The sequence below is a fragment of the Clytia hemisphaerica genome, unplaced genomic scaffold (assembly GCF_902728285.1).
Source record: "Clytia hemisphaerica strain Z4C2 unplaced genomic scaffold, Clytia hemisphaerica genome assembly, whole genome shotgun sequence".
In the NCBI taxonomy this organism is placed as follows: domain Eukaryota; kingdom Metazoa; phylum Cnidaria; class Hydrozoa; order Leptothecata; family Clytiidae; genus Clytia; species Clytia hemisphaerica.
The window spans coordinates 776,958-799,979 of NW_027103806.1; the positions used below are offsets into that span (position 1 = coordinate 776,958).

At 36.6% G+C, this 23,022-nt stretch overlaps 2 protein-coding genes across 2 annotated transcripts in view; one reads left to right on the plus strand and one right to left on the minus strand.

The window, feature by feature from the left end:
• The window catches only part of LOC136806446 (kinesin-II 85 kDa subunit-like), a 205,037-nt gene that overhangs the window by 79,852 nt on the left and 102,163 nt on the right, over positions 1-23,022 (plus strand). The window lies entirely within an intron of this gene.
• LOC136806442 (DNA excision repair protein ERCC-6-like) lies at positions 2-22,937 on the minus strand. The gene is made up of 21 exons (XM_067063020.1): positions 22,711-22,937; positions 19,719-19,912; positions 18,876-19,001; positions 18,665-18,771; positions 18,364-18,425; positions 18,024-18,149; positions 17,764-17,856; positions 17,399-17,601; positions 15,665-15,773; positions 15,344-15,465; positions 14,714-14,939; positions 13,993-14,106; positions 13,768-13,816; positions 13,327-13,372; positions 11,970-12,113; positions 11,429-11,580; positions 11,014-11,105; positions 7,677-7,757; positions 6,546-6,691; positions 4,368-6,262; positions 2-449 (listed from the first exon to the last, which is right to left on the minus strand). Exons 1-21 carry the CDS (start codon positions 22,867-22,869, stop codon positions 298-300), a joined length of 4,398 nt encoding a protein of 1,465 aa, XP_066919121.1. The 5' UTR covers positions 22,870-22,937; the 3' UTR covers positions 2-297.

The following is a 23,022-nucleotide window of genomic DNA, read 5'->3' on the forward strand; positions in this document are numbered from 1 at the left end:
ATTTGAGGTCATTTACAACATTTGTTTTCAAGCGTAGCAAAGATATGTCTGGAGTACAAAATAATGATACAAATGTATAGAAAAATCGAAAATATCAACAAAATGTTATTGCCCCTTTTGATAATGTCATCTTGCGTAATCGACGTGCTTGCGATTGACAAAAGGAATTTCTTTTGACGGACATTAACCCACTTGCATGGTAGGTGGGTAATCGGCGAGGAATGTCACGTGGTTTTGAAATAATCAGCTTTATTTAACACAACATCCAACATGTCAATGTCACGAACAGCAACTTCATCACAAATTAAGTTCATCAAGCAAGTCTACTATTTTGATTAGTTTTTTCTCCGGAATATTTTTATCTCCCATATATTTCAAAAGTAGAGATTTGACGTTTAGAAGTTTGATACGCTCTTCGTTGTCAAAATCGTCCGATGGTTGTTGTGGTTCTGAAAGCCAAAAGAAAAAACATTTGTTGTCAAATCATTTAAAAAACACAGGGTAATACTAAAACACACAACCACCCACAACGACCCACAACCACCCACAACGAGCCACAACCACCCACAACGAGCCACAACCACCCACAACGAGCCACAACCACCTACAACGAGCCACAACCACCCACAACCACCCACAACCAGCCAGAAAAAAGCACAACGAGCCACAACCAGCCACAACCAGCCAGAAAAAAGCACAACCAGCCACAACCAGCCAGAAAAAAGCACAACCAGCCACAACCAGCCAGAAAAAGGCACAACCAGCCACAACCAGCCAGAAAAAAGCACAACCAGCCACAACCAGCCAGAAAATGGCACAACCAGCCACAACCAGCCAAAACCAGCCAGAAAATGGTACAACCAGCCAGAAAATGGCACAACCAGCCAGAAAATGGCACAACCAGCCACAACCAGCCAGAAAAAAACACAACCAGCCAGAAAAAGGCAAAGCCACCCACAACCAGCCAGAAAAAAGCACAACCAGCCACAACCAGCCAGAAAAAGGCACAACCACCCACAACAAGCCAGAAAAAGGCACAACCACCCACAACCAGCCAGAAAAAGGCACAACCAGCCACAACCAGCCAGAAAAAAGCACAACCAGCTACAACCAGCCAGAAAACGGCACAACCAGCCACAACCAGCCAGAAACTTTTTTTGATTAAGGGTTGAACCGATTAGGTTCAGAATAGAGCTGTTCAAGCTTCTGTGAAATGTATGGTAATATGAACACAGTAAGGTTATTTGTTTTCAAAAAATGGAAGTCAAAGTGAAATTCACATCCTGATTAGGATAATAATTATGTTCTATATTTTCTACATTTTCTAAAAAATGAGTACTGAAGAACCATGGACTTTCAAATATGTTACAACGCTTCAGTGCGAAGTGGTCCATTAAGATATCATTGGTACATAACTCATTTTTCAACAGCCTAATATAGGTTGAGTGATAAGGTCTAGAAGACTAATTAAGTCTATCGAGGTTGTATTAATTGTTTTAAGAGTACATACATAGAAGAATACATCTTACAGTCATTAAGATAAGTAGACAGAAGCATTCGACGAGCCATTTTTACGAAGTCTCTGCTGTTCTTTGCTAGGAGGCGGTTTTTATGAAAAAGTGAACAGCATTTTCTAGGAGGGTCAATTTACTTCAAAACATCTGTTCTTCTATTACAGGAGATGACGTCATCGGTGACCAGCAGATAGCATTTTCTAGGTAATGACCTCACCGGTGAACAGCAGATAGGTTTTTCTAGGCAATAACTTTATAATGAATATTTTATCCATCTGTTGTTTCGTTTTGTTATTTTCATGAGACAGGGTACAAACTGTCGGAATATTTTTGAAGAACAGCAGATCATATTTTCTAGACATTGAGACAGGAGTACAAGCCCATGAACAGCAGATCAATTTTTTGAGACAGTGAGACAGGGGTATACCCAAGGACAACATATCAAATTTTTTGAAACAGTGAGACAGGGGTATACCCAAGGACAACAGATCAAATTTTTTGAAACAGTGAGACAGGGGTGCAGACAAAGAACAGCAAGACAAGTTTTTTGAAACACTTAGACAGGGTACAAACCCAAGAACAGCAGATCTATGGGACAGGGTACAAAACTAGGGTCTCAGGAATCAAAGAACAACAGATGTGAATTTCTAGGAGTAGGATTTTTCCAGCATTGAGACCAACAGATCAAAATTTCTAGGTTGAATATACGTGAACAGCAGATATTCAAAAAAAAAGGTCGCCGCTGGATGCTTGTGAGTAGAATTGCTATCTTTGTTTTCCATGTCTTCTGGTCTTGGTGAGAAAAAGGATCTCGTGGTGTAAAGGATTCGCTCTTCTATGTTTCGGGTCTGGGTACGATTTTAGTTTAGTTTAGTACGATTGTTTTGTTTTTTCTCTTTATAATCTGGTGATTTTGTGATAATGGGATGTACGGGGTCTGGGTTCTACATTTGTGTCAGCACATAAATACATACATACGAACAATGAATTATAGAGGATAAATTAAAACTACTACACCGACACTAACGTCGATCCTATATAAAAAACAACTAAAATCGTACCCAGACCCGAAACATAGAAGAGATCATTTTCCTCACAAAGACCTCAAAGCTACCAGAAGACATGGAAAACAAAGATAGCAATTCTACTTTAATGAATGTCAGATGTATTATTTCACTCTTAAAACAATTAATACAACCTCGATAGACTTAATTAGTCTTCTAGACCTTATCACTCAACCTATATTAGGCTGTTGAAAAATGAGTTATGTACCAATGATATCTTAATGGACTACTTCAAAATGACTGAAGCCTTGTAACATATTTGAATGTCCATGGTTCTTCAGTACTCTCGGGTGCCTAATAAACGTACAGACCAAAATAAACGTACAGGGGGGGGGATAAAATTGGAATTAATAAACGTACAGTCTGAAATAAACGTACAGGCGAGAAATCAGAGCTAAAATAAATAAACGTACAGACTAAAATAAACGTACAGGGAAAAATCTACCAATTTTTCAAAAGTAGAATTCAAATCAAGCGCTCGAAATTATAGCAAAACGTTCGAATTTACTCGTGTAACATTTGAAATCTCCCACAATACGTTCGAATGTAATTAACAGCCTTTCTACACGTCTTACTTGAGCAAAAAATAACAAATATTTTCCAGTAGGGAATAAACGTCCAGGCGAGAAAATTCTTCAAAATAAATAAACGTACATTTCCTAATAAGGTGCGTACAGGCGGGAAATTTGACAAGGAAAAATAAATGTACATGTACGTTTATTAGGCACCCAAGAGTACTCATTTTTACGAAAACGTAGAATATAGAGAAAATAGAGAACATAATTATTATCCTAATCAGGATGTGAATTTCACTTTGACTTCCATTTTTTGAAAACAAATAACCTTACTGTGTTCATATTACCATACATTTCACAGAAGCTTGAAAAGCTCTATTCTAAACCTAATCGGTTCAACCCTTGATCAAAAAAAGTTTTTCTGGCTGGTTGTGGCTGGTTGTGCCATTTTCTGGCTGGTTGTGGCTGGTTGTGCCTTTTTCTGGCTGGTTGTGGGTGGTTGTGCCATTTTCTGGCTGGTTGTGGCTGGTTGTGCCTTTTTCTGGCTGGTTGTGGGTCGTTTTGCCTTTTTCTGGCTGGTTGTGGGTGGTTGTGCCTTTTTCTGGCTGGTTGTGGGTGGTTGTGCTTTTTGGGCTGGTTGTGGCTGGTTTTGGCTTGGTTGTGGTGGTTGTTTTTCTGGCTGGTTGTGGTGGTTGTGGGTGGTTGTGCTTTTTTCTGGCTGGTTGTGCCATTTTCTGGCTGGTTGTGGTGGGTTGTGCCTTTTTCTGGCTGGTTGTGAGTGGTTGTGCCTTTTTCTGGCTGGTTGGGGCCTTTTTTGGCTGGTTGTGGCTGGTTGTGCTTTTTTCTGGCTGGTTGTGGCTGGTTGTGCTTTTTTTCTGGCTGGTTGTGGCTCGTTGTGGGTGGTTGTGGCTCGTTGTAGGTGGTTGTGGCTCGTGGGTGGTTGTGGCTCGTTGTGGGTGGTTGTGTGTTTTAGTATTACCCAAAAAACACATCCTATATTCTAATACGCTAAGAGACAGGCGCTTGTTTGTAATTTTAATTGTGTAGGTTTCGGGCTTTGAGACTTTTAAGAAACGAAATACTTTCATTTTGACCTTTCCTTCACTTTTTTCAACTTTTCTTTATGCGAGGTTAAATATCGTTAGATGTCTTGCTCTAAGAAACTTCGTTCTCATTATGGCATTTCTATACAGCGTTTGCTTCAGTGAGAAAAAGAAATTATAGGATACAAACACTGAACACGATTCGATAAAGGATGAAGAAAATCTACATACCTTGAATTGCCGTTTCTTTGATCTTCATATTATCGATTGTTTGGCTCAGCAAGTCAACTTGCTCGTTTTCATCGAAGCTATCTTTAATCACCGATCGTTCTTCGATACCATCCGATTGCTCTTTTCTTCGATTCAATCGATCCAAATCGAAGCTGGCTTCACTATCCTCTGTGGTGTTGGCATCCATTGCATCTTGTGGTGTGGAGTTTTCAAGAACGACTGACACACGGGAATGAATGGATGAATTTTTTTTGAAAGACTCATCGGTCTCATACACCGATACATCGATGGGTTGAGTATCTGCAAATTGTGATTCACCTAATTCGATCTTGATCTCGTAAGCAGATTGATCATCTGACGTCGTTGAGTTGTCAAAAAAAGTGGAAGCTTTACTGCGACGTTTAGAGGAAGGACTATTGCCGACATGCGTATAATTCATTGGACCTGTTTGCTCTAATGTTTCACTTTGGTTTGAAAGGTTTGCAAAGTTGGTAGACGTGTTTGCGGTAGTGTCCTTCGGTGATTCTGCATCTTCGGTAATTTTGTTTTCTTGGTCACGTGGTGGTGAATCGAACATCATTGGCGGCGAGGGAATAATCCTTCCACGACCGAACGATTCGGACACTGATTGGATAATACTCTTCTCTTTAACTTCCAATACATTATGAGATACATCAGTAGCTGTTTCTTGGGTCGTATTGTTTGATTGTTCGCTTTCCGAGATCTCAGAATCAGTTTCATTTTCACTTCGTTCACTTACACTACTAGATCCGTCACTTGATTCTTGTTCAATCTTGGAATCTGCTTCGATAGATCCTTCCAGATCTTTGATTGGACTACACGAAGTATCTTTGGTTTCGTAAAGACTTGCACTTGATTCCTCTGAGATGTGGATTGAAATCGCGTCATGATGATCGTCCCTTGGGTGAATTGGTCTGTCTGCTGGTGAAACAGGTTTCCCTGGTGAAGCATGCATTTTGAAAGACGTTGACAATGGTTGGACTTGCTTCTTAGGGCTTTCAGTCATTTTCTTAGGAGTTTTTACTGTCTTCTTTGGTGTTACAGTTGGTTTGTCGGGCAACATTCTGTCGGTGATATCATCTCCATACAAAAATCTCCCTTTCATCAAAGGAGTACTGGCATCTCTGCTCAATCGATTGGTTTCTTTCATCAGTAAAGAGACAACGGGAGATACAGGAGGTGTTCGATAACCTTTACCCAGATCTTCCAGGATTTTCGGTTGCAGTTGGATCATGGATGAATCTGATCGTTCAGCTTCGTCATCAACAATGAAAGATCCTAAACTGTTAGGTTCGTCACCTAAAGAGTCCATTGTCCCACTTGTCACACCACGCGATGAGCTTCGTTCGCTCGTCATTGATGCTTCCTCTTGTTGAATATGTTTAGGCATTGGACTGCATGCAATGTCAGTCACCTCATAGGAAGACCCCTCTGTCTCCTTGGGATGAATCGTTGACGCATTCGAGCGGTTGTAAGATACGTCTACACAAACCACACCTTGATGTTGACTCCCCATTTTGTCCCTGACCTCCTCAGGAACATCGTGGTTAGTTGTAGGTTCTTCGTCCATTTCTCCTCCTGATGAAGATTCTGTCATGAGAGATTTACCGTTTGGTGATTCCATGTTTTCAGGAACGGTGTCGTTCGTTAGAGATCCTTGTTTTTCATGTTGAACTTCAATTTCACCTGATGATGGTGATTCTATAATCACGGATTTATCGTTCGCTGCTTCTTCGCCTGTTTCATTTTGTGACGTCACATTGCTCTCTACCCGTATTGATGTATTATCGCTTTGGCTTTCTACGTAAGAGCTTTGTTGATTTTGTGACAATGAGGATCGATCCAAAACTCTGCTGTCAAAGCTCTGAGTGTTGCTGAAACATAAGGAAAACAATGTTAAGAGTTGATGTTATCAATTGCAGCTTTGAAAAGAATGAGGCGTGGACAACGAATGGGAAATAACGAAACATTGCTGAATTCTAAAAGACTTCGTTGCAACATAGCCAACTCAAGGGAATGTATTTGAGAGAACATATTTTTCTAAGAATCATTTTCCGATTCAGATTCCGGAAGCAGTTAGGCTACTTTTGTCCGAAATTTACAAATCTCAAGCCTTATTCCAAGGTTCAGTATAATTTGTATCATGAAAACTCTCACCTTCCTTCACTTGTGAAACTCGCTTCACTTTCATTATCTTTCAGTTTCAAATTTCCCATGCTAATATCAAGGTTCTGAATATCTCTATTTGTCGCGGGCGATGGCGGTGGGCGGCCAAGCTTGATGTATTCAGTATCCTCACCATCCTATAAAAATGGAAAATTCTGTTGAATTCTTTAATTATTATGACAAAAACAAGTACAGTAGACCCCAGGTTATTCGAAACTGCCCTTACTCGAATAATTCAGTTATTCGAAGTGAGATGGCGTTCCCCTTGGATTTGCTTCTTACTTAACTCAAGCAAAAAACACTCTCGTTTATTCACACTTAAATTAGGGTTTTCCAGCAAAAACACTGAATATGAAGGATATAACATTTTTTGGAAATTTACCACCCCCCCCTTCCCCACCGGACATTGTGACTTGTGATCCCAGGACAGCAGGTCTAGCCCCCGGACAAGCATCAGTTGACTCCCTGGATATTCAAAACTACCCTCAAACAGAGCAAAACTACCCCTAAACAGAGCAAGTTTACCCCCGGACAAGGCAAATTTTGTAGATTTTTCACTACCCCAGGACACTTCATCCTCCACTCCCCATGTATGAATATTTTCTGGAAGAGCTCATTATTCGAATTTTTTTTGTGTTTATTACGCTTAACTGAACCCTAATACCTCAGTTACTTCAGAAAATCCATCACATTAAGGTTAAGTTGAAAATCTGGCGGAAAAACGAATTTTTCAGTCATTCGAATTCCCGGTTATTCAAAGAAAATTCTTATCCCCCTTGGAGCCGAACAACAGGGAGTCAAAGAACCTTCAACCGATTTATGGAGTACCTTATCGGCTCTTTTTACGCCGGCCCATATTAAGCCAAAAATCAGTTTTTTTTCCATTTTCAGCCCAGCTCTAATTTTATTCCAAACCCCATACACCGGCCCTTATTACGCCAACGCCAACGACAAAAAAATAACGCCAAATAGGGTCGAAGTAAAAAGGGCCGATAAGGAAAATGGTGATTGGATCGGGGACGAAATCGAAAACTCGATCGAGGTTTCTGAAACGGACACCCATTAAAGTTAGGAAGGGGGTTCACAACTTTTACACGTGAGAGGATCAATGATTACACATACATGAGAGCGTGGTTTATATTTTCGTGGCGAGAAATCGACGTCGTTGAACTCTTCACGTACACGGCGTTCTGCGTTGTTCACCTTAACAAAAAAGAGGTAAAAGAAAACAGCTCTTATCTTCACTCTCAAAAAGTGGTTTTTAATCTTCAAACATGGTCCGAGGCTTGACCGGATTGTGAAAATTGCGATAGCAGTAAATTGAAAGGTACTTAAAGGATGAACTAAAAATGAAAAGTGGTTAACGTAAATTTATCAAAACAAAAATTTTTACAATTCAACAATACAATTTAACATACTATATACTAATGCAGACCAACTAACTAAAATAAAGAGAAAAGAACTAAATGAAGTGATTTCAAAAGAACAACCCGAAATCATTGCAATTTGTGAAGTAAAACCGAAACATTCGAAAAAAGAACGTCTCATACAAGACTACCACATTGAAGGCTACTCCGAACCCTACGAAACAAATGCCTTAAATAATGTTGGACGTGGAATCATCGTTTTGACACATAAATCGATCAAAAATGTAGTCGAAGTGACACCCAATAGTGAATTTCAGGAGGTATGCTTGCTGGAAATCAAACTCAAAGGAGCGGATTCTTTGCTTTTTGGATGTATGTATCGAAGTCCAACCAACACGCCAACATCAGCAAAAAACAATACAGCACTTAATCTTCTTCTGAAGGAAATAGCAATGAGTAAGAAATACAGTCATAAGTGTATCGTCGGTGACTTCAACTATAAAGATATCAATTGGGGAAACTGGTCAACTCCTCACGATGACACGAAGGAAGACGAACAATTTCTCGAAGCTTTAAGAGACTCCTTCTTTTACCAACACGTCGATGAACCAACAAGAGCTAGAGGTACCGATACGCCATCAATTATTGACCTGATTCTGACAAATGAAGAAAGCCAGGCTAGCAACATAACCTATCTTTCACCACTTCATAAAAGTGATCACAGTGTTCTATCATTTACGTTCGAATGTTACCTTGAAACAGAATGCATTATTGAAAACTATAACTACAATAAGGCAGATTTTGAAGCAATGAAAGGACATCTTGAGAACTCTGACTGGGTTACAGGTTTCCATCAAAAAGCAGAAAATGCAAACGTAAATGATTGCTGGAAGATGTTGCGAGATAAATTATTCGAGCTTAGGAATCGGTACGTTCCTCGTACGAAGGGGAAACATGCCTACGGAAAAAAGGTCGATCAAGATATTCAACAAAGCTTAAAAGAAAAACGTCGCCTTCATCGCAAATGGATAAGATCAATAGGTACAACTTCGGAACAGAGAAATAGAGCTATTTACGCTACTGCGAGAAACAAGGTTACAGGAAAGATCAGACGAGAAAGAAGAACACTAGAAGAACGAATTTGTGGTCAAGCAAAAAGAAGCCCTAAGAAGTTTTGGAAGCATATCCGGAACTCAATGAAGACCAAAACGGGAATTTCCCCTCTTCTCCTTGATCCAAATGATAAATCATCACTTCGTTTTACTGATGAGGATAAAGCTTACATCCTACAGGATCAGTTTTGCAGTGTTTTTACGAATGAACCTGCTGGATCACTACCTGAGTTTCCATCACGAACAGACACTGATGTAGCATTCGATCTAACAATCGACATGATCAAAAAGGAACTGAAAGATTTGAATCCTAATAAATCGCTAAATCGCTAGGACCTGATGAGATTCACCCAGTCATGCTGAAAAAGCTGGCCTTTTACATAGCCGGTCCTTTACATACTATCATGGCCAAGTCCTTCGTAGAAAGTAAACTACCTGATGATTGGAAGACTGCACATGTGTCCCCGATCTACAAGAAAGGAAAAAAAACCTTGCAGAAAATTACAGGCCCGTTAGTTTAACATCAGTTGCGTGTAGAGTAATGGAAAGAATCCTAAAGAAACAAATAATGGAACACCTCACGAATGAGAAATTGCTATCAACCAAACAACATGGGTTCATGGGTAAACGATCGACAGTGACACAACTACTTCACTACTTAGACAAATGTGCAGACTCGATATCCAATGATAAGGTTGTTGACGTAATCTATTTCGACTTCGCAAAGGCATTTGACACCGTTCCACATCGCAGATTACTAAGAAAACTCGAAGCGTATGGTATCAGAGGAAGGGTACTTAGTTGGATGAAAGCATTTTTGTCCGATCGTTACCAATATGTGAAGGTCAATGGAAAGTTATCTAAGAAATGCCAGGTGCAAAGTGGTGTACCACAAGGAAGTGTCTTAGGTCCACTCCTTTTCGTTATTTACATCAATGATCTAGCTGAAGTTACCAACTCAGAAATGTTTCTCTTTGCCGATGACACAAAGCTTGTTGAAGAAATAAATAACGCTGAAGATGCAATTAGACTTCAGCACGATATCGAGGCAATGGAAAAGTGGTATGGTGACTGGTTGTTGAAATTCCATCCTGACAAGTGCCACGTGTTGACACTAGGGAAATTCTGGAACATTCAACATGCACATCCTTACGAGATCGCTGGCTTTGTCCTAGAACATGTTGATCAAGAGAAGGATCTTGGAGTGATTATTGATAGTGAATTGAATTTCGAAGAACACATCTACACTAAGATCAAGAAGGCTAACTCGATCGTTGGATTGATTAATAGAAGCTTCGACTTCCTTTCTCCCGAGATGCTCCGCACACTTTTCATTGCATTTGTGAGACCTCACCTTGAGTATGCGCAAGCTGTTTGGTCTCCACGACTGATCAAACACTCTGATGCAATTGAAAGTGTCCAACGTAGGGCCACAAGACTTGTCGGTGGTTATAGAAACCATTCATATGAAGAACGTTTACAAGTCATGAACCTACCCAGCCTCAAGATCCGGCGTAAAATCGGGGACATGGTGGAAGTATATAGACATCTTAATGTCTATGATAAATCTTCCCTATGTCAGAAACTCGTTCTTCGAAATCGACCTCAACGTAAGCACAATCTCGAATTAAAGAGGAATTTCGCTGAAGACGGCATTAAAGGATACCAAACGAATTCACTTTACTATAGAAGCATTGATACTTGGAACAGTTTGGCAACCAATGTTGTAAATGCACCGTCCGTAGGGAAATTCAAACTAGAATTGACAAACGAATGGAAAGATAAGATCTATAAATTGTAAAGATGTAAGATTGTTTCATAGAGGTCAATAGACCTGAGAAATACACTTCTATAAATTAAAAATTAAAAAACAATGAGGAGCATCAACAAAAAAATATGGATTTTCAAAATCAATTTGATCTCATTTAGTTTACTTTTTGTATCATCTAAGGGTTAGATTTTCCAATTATTTTCAAATACCTGCTTTTTGATAGCATCCTCATACTCATTGGTCTGAGTGTTTCTCGCTTCTTGTGAAAACAATTGATCGTGATGACTGACACCGTAAATACCTTTGATTGAGAAAAAAATAAGTCAAAACTATAAATTTGTTTGATAAGAATAAGTAGATTTTTGTTTAGGCTCGACTATTCTTTTTTTTGGCACTTAGGGGCTGAAAATAAGTTTTTACTCCCAAGTTTTGACTACTTTGATAACTTAAGTTCATTGATTTCAGGATCACCTTGTTCATATACGGTTCTTACTATCTAGTGCTTTGAGCCTCATTGTTCTTATAAAAATCTGCTCAACTATAAGAAAACGATGTTCTCATTATTCACGCCTTATAAGCAGTTCATCTAAAAGAGATTCACTTATTTGTGTAATCAAAACTTACAATCTAGTTCTTGCAAAAATTGGAGATGGTTCTGGAAGCCCTGTTGTGTGTTGGTTGGTTTCTGGTGCAGTTCTTTCAATTGTTGTTGTGTTGTTGATTGGGTGGGGTCGTCCAAAACGAAAAGTTCTCGCAGTTCTTGATTCGTGAAATATCTTTAACAGAGAAGAAAGGTTTCGAGAAAATTAGCTGAGTCACCTGACTTGTTCACTGAAAACCAATTTTTTGAAAAAAATCAATCATCAGGAAAACAGCACTTAATTTCAGTCGTTTCCTGATGTCTGAAAGTCTGAAAAATAACAACATAATAACAAGTAGCTCTCTTTGGGAATACGCAATGCTTGTAGATAACTACGAGAAGTTTTTTTGAGGAAGAACAGCAACTTGGCAAAAACAACAGTCAAAATAGGAGAAAATGATATCGAAGCAATTTCAGATTGACATTTTAAAATATTACTGCAGCTTCATATCTGTTTCTCTTAACGGGTTTAAAAAGTACCTCAACGATTTACTGCAGAATAATACAATAAAACAAGATCTTTACCTGTAAGGGTTATTAGACGATCCAGTTGCTTGTTTCATGACTGCATTCTTGAAAATCTGTTTTCGATAGATTTTCTCCTCGATCGAGCCACACGTTATCAATCGATAAATCACAACATCTTTCTTTTGTCCAACACGATAAACCCTAAAATCAAAACATAAGTATACCAAATAAAGTCAAAGTAATACCTTCAAACGTTTGCCTGCTCAGACCTGTTGAAACCTGCTTTACAATGGCAATGGAGATATATAAATAAACCTAATTAAAGCTTCTCTTCTTCATTCAAACATGTATAACACTCGGTGGTAGTCTGAATCACAGACCTCTACAAAATCCCAGGTAGTATATAAATCTATAAGGAGCACGAATCCGTTAGTGGATACCAGCAGCCTAACTCAGTGGTAGACATATAGACAACAAGCTAGATGCTGAATGGACCTACCTGATGATGAAAGTTAGATAGCAATGCGAGGTGAAAAATGAAAAAAAATCAGTCAGAAAATATAGCGTTTAGCGAAAATGCATAACGCAATAAATTCATCATTGATTGTTGATGGGGGGAGAGGGAAGGGTTGTAGGGAAAAAATAAATAGAAAGTTCTGGTCGCAAAAATCAGTTTTATTGACAATTGAATCATGCTTGATGGTGAGCATTGTTATCAATAATGTTTTTGTGTATAAAAACATAGAAATGAATATAAGGAAAAAATCCAATGAAAATCTGCAAACACGGCGATTTCCGGCATTTTCAACCGGAAAATAATTTTTCTCAAAAATCGAACTCGGCCATGTTTTGGGCATTGTTAATACGCATCTTTGAGCAAAAAATCAGAAAAAACTAATGATAAAATCTTGAGAAAATGCCAAAAAACCAGTTTTTCCGGCATATTCGGCCGGAAAGAAATGTTTTTTGGAAATCGGCCTTCGTCACATTTTAGGTATTGTCATTTTGCATCATTGTGCAAAAATTCAGAAAAAAACTATGAGTCAACATTGAGAAAAGCTATATTTTCTTATTTGGTTAAAGGGAATTTCCCCAAAATACGAAAATCCGTTTTTTAAGGCGAATAAGAATTTTCCAGGAAAAACCACTTCAGCCATTCTTTAGAGAATCTTGCCCTCCATCGTTGTACAAAAAATCAGAAAAAAGTAATGACAGGATTTTGCACAAAGTCCAAAAAACCCTATTTTTAGGCAGTTTTTGGCAGTATAATAGATTTTAAAGTCATTTTCTTAGCAAATTTTGTTTTCCCTCAAGCTAAGACGATGTAAGAAACACGGAAACTAGGATCATTAAAGTGACAACTTTCAAAAATATTTGACAGTTGATAATTTATCAAAAAAAACTAACAACGTACCTATCAACTGCTTGTGCATCAGTTCCTGGGTTCCAACTAGGATCAACTAAAAACAAAAAAGGGTACCCATTATTCAATAATTGGGTTCATTTTGAGCTGATTGGTGTAATTTTGAAGTCTGGACAAAGAACTTCTACTGCTTCCACTTTTGATTGAATAAATATTTTTTGAAAAATCTTTCAAAGTGATTAGCGTAAGGATTTGAGATTCACAAAAATTGATTTTTTTCTTCTCCACTTTTCATCTTAATTTTAGAATTGTTTTTCAAAATATTTTTACATGATAATACTCCACTCAAGATTACAGGAATAGCTCAAAATCGCAATCTAAGTCAAATTCTATCCAGCTACCAGTATATTTTCTTTCTTTTATAAACCGGTGCAAAAGTATGGATTAAAAAAGGCGGCTATCAAGGGCAATTTCATTATGAAGGGTACATACAAATGATAAGTCTATCAGCACTGGTCAACGTTAAACCGACACTTCCAACCTGAAAAAGAAAATCAAAAATCTCAATAGTTGTTTAAATGATCCTGATGGTCTATTGTCATCTTTTGTCAAATAAATAATTTATCTCGTTTGTACTGTTTTGGGTATGTAATTAATGTTAATTTACTAGTTATTCAATAGAGCGTCGCAGTCGCCAGAACAATTTTGTTTACCAACCTGTGTGGTCATCAACATCGCAGTGAAGGAACGATCCGATTGAAACTGTTGGATAATCTTTTCACGCTCCAATGGGTTGCTAATGGTACCGTCAATTCGTAACAATTTGTGATCCTAAAATCGTGCCAAAAAAGTCATTGAAAACAATCCCTCAATTCTATCAAATTCTCTGAAACAAGTTCTTTTTCACCGTTCGATATATTAGATTATCTCTCTTTATAATACTGGTAAAAATCGATTTATCGATACACGTTTTTTCTTTTATTAGAACCCAGTTTATAAGAACATTGAGGCTGAAATTCGTCGAAAAATTAAGAACATCGTAAGAACATCGTAAGAACATGCCCAGCCTCAGTTTGAAAAAATGACAAGAAACTACAATTTTTCCCTCTTTTCAAGCAGTTTTAAACAAACTTAGGAATGGATTTTCTAAATCGAGAGTCGAATATTGTCCGATTTTACCAATTTTAAGTGCTCTTTATTTTGCATGATATTGTCGATTTAGAGTAGTCTGAAAAAAAGAACGCATCTAAGAACATTTCAGGCTGAAAATTGCTAAAAAATAAGCACATCCAGGCTCAGCCAAAATTTAGGTGTTCTAATAAAAAAAACGTGTACCCCTTTTACCTCGACGGATACCATATGACTGTAATATTGAAAACTTCGAATGCAGTCTTCACACCTTAAAGCAAAATATTGACAACTCGAATTTTCAATTTACCATGCTCAGCAAAGTCTTCTGTATGATATCCAACATTTTTCTTGACTGGCTAAAAATGATTGTCCTGTGTTTTTCTGCTTTCAAATTTTTCATAAGTTGAGCCAGGAAGACCATTTTTCCGGAATCTTGAATCAATTTTTCGACAGGTGGCCCATCAACTGCTTCTTCTTCCATTGAACTGGAGGACGTTTCATCTGATTGGTCGTCGGGTAAACCACAATCACGACTGAAGAAGAAGAAAGAATAGAGAGACGTTTTTATGGCTACCAATAAATTTTCGCTATATCTCGGGTGTTCTTATTTTCTCAGACATTTAAATATTCCTAGATTGTTCTAAAACACTCAGCTTCTTCACTTAGGGCTCAGAAGGGGCTTAAAGTTTTTAATATTTTCTCAGACTCGTATTATTCTTTGTTTCCATGGCGTTCTGAATTTAGAACGCCATGTTTGTATCATATATTTTGTAAGGTTTTTTGCCAGAATTTCGACCTCGTGTTCTTGGATGTAAACCAAATACCTCAAATCTAATCTATCAAGACAGATTTGAAAAAGTGGAGAAAGAGCCATTCCACAGACTTCTCATTTACTAGTTAGGAGAATACTTTTTGTTTAGGTTATTTACGTATTTACCGAGTTTGTTGTTCAGCTGAACTGGTCATCAATTTAGAAAGTGTTGATTGCAATCGTGGATGATCAGATATTTTCTTCAACAAATTCAATTCAGCCAAAGGACTTCTTGTGGTTACCAAACACTGAAATGAAAAAATTTGAATGAAAAATTTTAACCGTTGTGCTTGCTATTTTGTTGAGCCACGTTTAGTTCACTTGGAAAAGCTCCTTTAAACAATGATACTTTTTGGGTTCCCCTTGCCTATCTCACAACATAATTCTAAATTGTAAGTGAATCCAATACTTAAAAACCAACAAAAGTCCATTACAAAGCTTTATTACCTCTTTGACACGTTCTGAGTTGACAAATCCTTGATACAATTTCAATTGAAGTTTGGAGAGATAAACCCAAATGATCAAATCGTTTTTCCTTGTATTAAGTTCGGGTGCTCTAAAAAAGATTATCGTCATGTATACAGAAACATTAAAAATGCCCGACGTCTTTGGATGATCCTGACTAAGATTATGTTAAGAATAGCATGAGTAAAAACATTAAGTAAAAGCAAGAAGAAAGAAATGAAAGTTCTAACGAGATTAACGAGATCGCGATTTAACTTATCGTTCGCCAGGTTTTCATGACAAAAAATACTGAAGAACAAACAAACACACAAAGATGTTAATTGTACGGAATATATCAGAAATAAGTCACCTTCTTTGAAGTGAATTTTCTTGAATTCTATCAGATTTGAAAGAATCAAATCTTTTTTATTGGAAAGAGGTTAGGTGAACTTAAATTGGGACATCATTTTGGTCCGTAAGATCAGAAGATATGTTACGTTTCAACTTCGAAGAGGATAACTTATCTCTGGCACATCCAGTATGTATGTAGTAATAGTTTATTTAAAGTTGACGAACAGGTAGCAACAAAGGCTAATAAAGTCAACGCTACTTTACAATTTGTAAGGTGATTACAAAAGGCCGACACCGTCAATAAAGGTCCCGCAGTTTCTGCACGGGCATGATGTACGCCTCCACTGCTTTCCTTGAAAATACTCAGGGGGGGGGTCGGTAATTAAATCTCAGACATCATGACATTTAGTGACGTGGTGGTACTGCAAAAAAGCTCAAAAATAATTTTAGTACCATGTGTACTAAAATACCAAAAAGGGTGGTCCCTTAAAGAAATTTTTGCAAAATCTTAGTATTTTGTTTTAAAATCAGCCAAAATGGAGCATTTTTTTAACAATTTTGGAAAAAGATTTTTTTTTCCAGGAATTTTCGAAAAAATCTTCAGAAATCTTTCAGATTTTTTTCCAATTTTTTAAATATTTTCTAAAAATATCTTTATGTACAGTTCAGCACAGTTTAGTAATAAAATTATATTATTTTGCAGATTGATGCACTAAATTCGACTAGGTTTGTAACAATGACCCCATTTTGGGAAATTTAAAGCCGTAAAAGGGCAAAAAAAGGGTGGTATCTATGTTAAATTGCTCAAAATAATTTTAGTACATGTGTACTAAAATAACATTTTCGAAAAATAGGTGGGGGTATGTCAAAAATTAGCGAAAATCCTTTTAGTACTCATGTAATTCTTACATTTTAGTACTGACCCCCCCCCCTGGAATACTAAGATCAACTATATCTCTATACTCATCCGGAATTAATTCCCAAACTTTTGGCCCTAAAAATGAAAGTGACTCTGAACCGTGAAAGACAGAGTTTATTTCTCTTGATCTGAAGTAAGGCGTTTTGCGACTTACTTTGAGATATTTTCATCGTGTTTGAAATTTCTTTAATTAGATCTGATATGTTATTCTTACATTTGAAAAGTTCTATTGCTAACAACTGAAGATTTTTATGGTGAAATTTGATGGCACCGTCTTTCTCTAAAAGCTGCTCAAAAGTAAGTGTGTAGAATAAACTATCCTCAAACATCTTTCGTGGAGGCTTAATTATTTTCTGATAAGTAAGAGTACATCCCCTCAAAACTGAAATATGTTCAAGAAACCTTCAATTTTCAAACACTCTAATTTTGGGATTAAAACTTTAGCCATGTTGACGGTGATTTCTTACTTTGGCTGTTTCTTCTTTTTGCCATCAGTGTGATCAACATTTTCTTTATTAGCTTCAGTAGATGGTTCATCATCAAGTTTGTTAAGGTTGAACACTTCAGCTTTTGTTCTCCTCAAAAAATATGGTGCAATCAGTTTACGTAATGTTTCAGCGATCTTGTTGCCAACTTGTTGCTGGTACTCGTTTGCATCTTTCTCTCTAGCCTGGTAATCAAAATGAGAATGAGAATAAAATTTTTGAGCTTGACTAAAAAACACAACACATTCTAAAATTTAGAATGAAATGATCTACATTACACCACTTTATTTGACAGATACACCAATAAACAAGTACTGTACACCAAATTATCTTCTGCATACACATACCCTAACAATAGGTTTTTGAAACTCAGTATCAAAGGTCTTCCTTGTTCCCAGTAGTTGTCCTTGTTGAGTGAAATCAAATAACGACCACATCTCCTGCAAAAAAAAGAAGTAATTCAAGACCAAGGTTTAGCCTTAATTGGCTGTTCTGTTTGACAAAAGAAATTTTACAAAGAACTCTTGTTTAGCCAATAAGTTGTGGAGTTTGTGGATTCAAAGATTTAAAGAACCAGTTTGATGGAGTAAAGTTAAGAGTTCCTCACACCCAGATTATTTTGAACAGGCGTTCCAGTTAGGATATAATGATATTTAGATGGAATATTTCGAACACATTTGCTCGTTTTTGTCGCATTCTTGATCTTATGCCCCTCATCCAAAATCAAGTAATCCTAAAACAAGAAAAATTCAAATTAAATGAATTTTATTTACAAAGAGAATGATTGACCTTCACAAAAAATATACGAAGAAAACGAAAGAAAATGCTGATATTACATGGCAGAGTATCATTAGCCATTTTATATTATTGCAAAGTTGGAGTAAGGAATATCTTGGATATGATTAATAAATTTACAGAGATTTTGTCTGAATTTGAAAACATCATACCCATTCGAAAGGATCACCATTTTCGTCGACACACAACGAGTTAATATTTGATACTACCATACCTATGACGACAAAAATCCAGTTGAAATTAAACAGAAATTATAAACAAAGTTTATTCTCTTTAAAAGTAAAACATACAATACATACAAAGCATGCTTTAATTTTTTTTAAAGAAAATAAATTTTGATATTTGGCTGTAAAGACGTATCATGGAGCACTCTTAGACAATAATTGATTGATTATTCATTTAATTGATTTAAAAAAATTTGAAATGCCGCAGCCCTTAAAATTATAATATTACCGTAGGTAGTAATCAATATTCCATCATTATTTTGAATTTTATGAAGGTTCTTCATTCTTTGCTTCTTAGCAGTTCCATGAAATGGTTTGATACGGATCCCTCCTGCCCTGAAGAAAAACATAAAAAATAATTCATTAATGATCGGTTCATGGAAATTTTGACAAGAGATTTTTAAAAACTCACTAACTTTGAAATCAAAATATTTATTTACCATTTCGCAAATTCCTTTTCCCAATTGACAAGGATGGAAAGAGGGGCAACAATAATTGCATTCTTTATCAATTCTGCATCAAACATACCAGCCATGAACGAAATGACTTGAATAGTTTTTCCAAGTCTAAAGAAAAGAATTAAAGTTTCATCATTACCTCTAATACTCTCTAAAGGCCAGTCCTCGCTAGAATTACATAGTTACTAGACATAATTTGATCTTTTAGATAGACCACTATCATTTTGGAACTTATAATAAAGAAGTCATATTTCCTCTTTTTTGAAGCCCCCTCTCTAAAAAGTGCCACATCTAAATTTGAGTTTTGAAATAACTCATAGCGTCAGCCTGGGTTTAAAAACTAGGTCCCCACTGAATTTTAAGTCCCCCCAAAGATTTATGAATTTTTCGTTAGCCCCCAGAACTTTTGACCCTAGACACTTTCAAAAAATTGATCCAGTAAAAAAAGGTTATTCCAATGTAAATTGCGTTCACTTCTAAGTTTAAGATAATTTCCGCAGGCGAAAATTTTTCAGATTCATGAGCTTCAATTTGAGTAATTGAAGCCAACTATTAAGCTGAATTATTTTAGCCCCCACGTTAAGTGATGAGATTTTAGCTCCCCCGAGTACATAGGTCCCCCCAAAAAAGTGGTGTACTTCCAGCCCTCTCCTCTTTTGGGAACAATTTAGGGTGTAACCCCCCCCAACCAGCAGGGGGGGCTGACGCTATGTAACTGCCTTTCTCATCTAAGCACCAAACATTCAAATTTGAAAATATTGTATTGAAATGGAGGGTATAAAAACCAGAAAAGAGTACTAAAACATTCGGTTCGAAAATGCCTACCCCATATCATCCCCAAGGATGCCGCCTTGTTTACGATTGTAAAGTTTCCAGAACCAAAGAACACCTTCTTTTTGGTAATCATACAATTGGTTAGCAATACTTTTATGCAAATAAAATTGTTTTCCGATGTCAATCATGTCAGGGTCTTCATCTTCTTCTTCATCTTCTTCTTCATTGAGCTCAGTAATGTACTCCTAAAACATATTATAGATCATTTATTATACATATCTTATATTATATCCATCTTGACTCATATTGAGTTGCTACTTCTTTCCATGAAATGTATAAAAAGTCTTTTTCTAAAATTGAGATAAATTTCACATAATAAGCACAATATTCTGCCCGCTGTCCCACCTTGACGTGAAGATTTTTAAGAGAAGAAACTTTCAACTGCTTTCAAGGAAAATGTGATGAAACTCTCAATGCTCACAAAATATCAGTAAAAAATGCATACATTATTATGTTAGACTTACATCAGTTGGAACTATTTTGAATCGCATTTATACAAGGATTTTCCGAAAAATTAAAAGTTTTTCAAAATCAACAGAGTCACAGCCTCTTTCTGTTCTTATAAAGTTGATGTTTTTTGCTTCCAATGATGGTACAACAAACACCTGATTGCAAAAAATTCTTCGGCTCATTTTATCGCATCCAATTAGATTCTAGTATTTTGCCAGTCAAAAAGATTGGTCTATTCTGATGAAATTTAAACACCTTCCCAAACAAATGGAAAAAGTTTGTTATTTTTAATTGTCCTTGCTGGCCCTTGCCAATAATCTGTAAGGAGGTCAGTCAAGAATTTCGACTCATAAACTTTCCCTCAGGGCTCTTATTAACAGCTCTTTAATTAGAGTTTAATATTTTTCAGATTTGGAAAGATAAAAAAATTTATTATCTTTTTGAGTATCTTTAACCTTTGTTTAAAAAAAATGAAAATTTAAAGGAAAAAAATTGCATTTGGATTTTAGTATCCCCTGGTAAAAAATTTGCTGTGCTGTGAACAAGAAGTTTGAAAAAGCGCCTTGTGAGTACTTATTTTCAAATTTTGAAAGAATGAAAAGACGTATATCTGTATAATTTTATGCAAAAGAAAGCTGGATAAATTTCCTTTGAAGGAAGTTTTTTCAGGAAGTTAAAAATTCACTTTTTAAAATCAAATTTTTCCTTTAAATTTACAATATTTTTTAACCAACGTTAATATTTTAAAACAAGATTAAAATGTTTTTTCTTTCCAAATTTGAAGAAACCTTTATTTCAATCAAATAGTTTCAGCTGGAAAGCGCTAAGGGAAAGTTAATGATATGATGACCCCTCGTCTACGGCTTGCAATACGGAAAAACACACTTGCCCCAAACTTCTCGTGAGGCTTTTTTTTTGTGAAGCACTTTTGATTTCAGTGCGGCGGAGAAGTTATAAGATGGCAGGAGGTTTTTGTACGGAAATCTTCAAAAAATGAAACTTCAAAATGGAATATATATATGGTGAAGATCAGAGATCTGACCTCAAGGAGAGAAAGTGTTGAAAATACTAAATAAAATAAAGATGAAACATAAAACAGTTAGGGAAACCATCCAGGATCCTGCCATTCTATAAGCCAGCAAAAACTAAGTGACACTTGTAAACTTTAAGTTTCTTACCATTTTCCATAAAACAATCGAAAACATTACTAGTTCCCAAAGCTGGAGACCAGAGCAGATGATCTTCCTTGATGAGAGCGCCCTTTTGGATCTATTGTTAACTCGTTTAAAATGGTGGACAGAGTTGCGGAATGATAAAGGCGCCCGCCGCTTCGAGGGTGGTAACGCCAAAACACCCAATATGATCAGCCAACAGAAGGCGAGTTTGTTGCCGCGCGAGTTACGTTATGCACTCCACCGTAGCGAAAGCACAAACAACATTTCGCAATTATAAGAATATCTTATGTGCTTAATTCTATTTGACTTTGAGAGCTTCATTGATAATGAAAAAGTAGAAAGATAAGACATGCGCTGGTTAATTTTGTTTAAATAGGTGTGTTCTATCATTGTTGAAAGTTGGAAAAATTTCTACCGGCGCAAAGATTTTTTACAGCCAATTAAAGGCACAGTCTGCTTATAATTACTATGTTTGCTATATCGTCTAGGCAAAAAACAGTAAAAAAAGACGCAAACGTAATTTTTTTATGAGTGCGGTTATGATTTTTTTGATTGCAGCCGCGTACAGGAACTCGCCAAATGTTCCTAACTGTAAAAAGGCACTTATATTTTTATAATTATATACGTTTTTTCCATTTTTTTTAATATCTGAAAAACTACTAACGGTTGAAAGATAAGTGACCCCTCATCTTTTTCTGAGGAATAGGGCTTCATTAAATTTGGTTTGACATTCTGCAAATGAATTTGAAATTTTGACTGACGTCTCCAGATCCTTTGCAAAATATTTTTATTGCCTTGTTTTGTTGGGAATACGAAAAGTTTTTGACAAAAGTGAGCATGTTTTTACTGAGGTTATATTGCAACTAAGCTAATAATATTTAGTCAAAATTATATTTTATATTAGCTTAGAACCGTGTCTATATTTTTTAGTTTGTGGTTTTGTGTAAAATAGAGTAGCTACCGTGAGATTGGGTAACTTGCATCAGTGGAGGCTAACATGCATAGCCCTCAAATGAAAGACCTAGCTGGTCATTAAAATACAAAGTTAAGTCAAAAGAAAAATGGTAGACTAGAGCTGCGAGAGGAGCTGCGTAGTTGTATTTTAATGACCAGCCAGGTCTTTCATTTGAGGGCTATGCATGTTAGCCTCCACTGATGCAAGTTACCCAATCTCACGGTATATTTTATTTCTGCTTTAGCGCGCCATGTCTAAACTATTTGATATAATGACCGAAAAAATTTAAGTTAGCCCCCTTTTGAGCTTGAATTTAATCTTTAAAAGTGGACAGCCCTAAAGAATGATGAAGACCGAAGTGAAGTAGCTATAATAAAGGCAGGTTAGGTTAAGGTGTACTTGCCTCAAGTTTTGCAATTCGATTTTGAAGTTTTACTGATGGAACAAGAGAATAAGCTTGATTGAACAAAGAAAGTGCAGTATCCAATTCTCCATTACGAGCATATTCCTTTGCTTTTGCTGCAAGTCTTTTGGCTTCAATCTCGTTGTTTGGCGAATCCATTTTCTATTTTATTCTCCCCTGTCCCTGACAGCCTGAGTTTTCATTTTTTCAATACCACTTCTTTGTCTACCATTTTAAAAATTTCCCGCGGTAAAGCTAGGAAACTTCACCTTGAATTTCGGCCAACAAACAACAAACTCACTTGAAATTCCC

What these genes read in the sequence shown, in the direction of transcription:
- LOC136806442 (XM_067063020.1), bottom strand. Translation starts at nt 22,869, where the DNA reads ATGGATTCGCCAAACAACGAGATTGAAGCCAAAAGACTTGCAGCAAAA. An exon ending in ATCCTTGGGGATGATATGGG is followed by an intron (nt 19,002 to 19,718) that starts GTAGGCATTTTC and finishes TCTTTTCTTTAG; the next exon opens with ACTTGGAAAAACTATTCAAG. An exon ending in GAAAAGGAATTTGCGAAATG is followed by an intron (nt 18,772 to 18,875) that starts GTAAATAAATAT and finishes GTTTTTCTTCAG; the next exon opens with GGCAGGAGGGATCCGTATCA.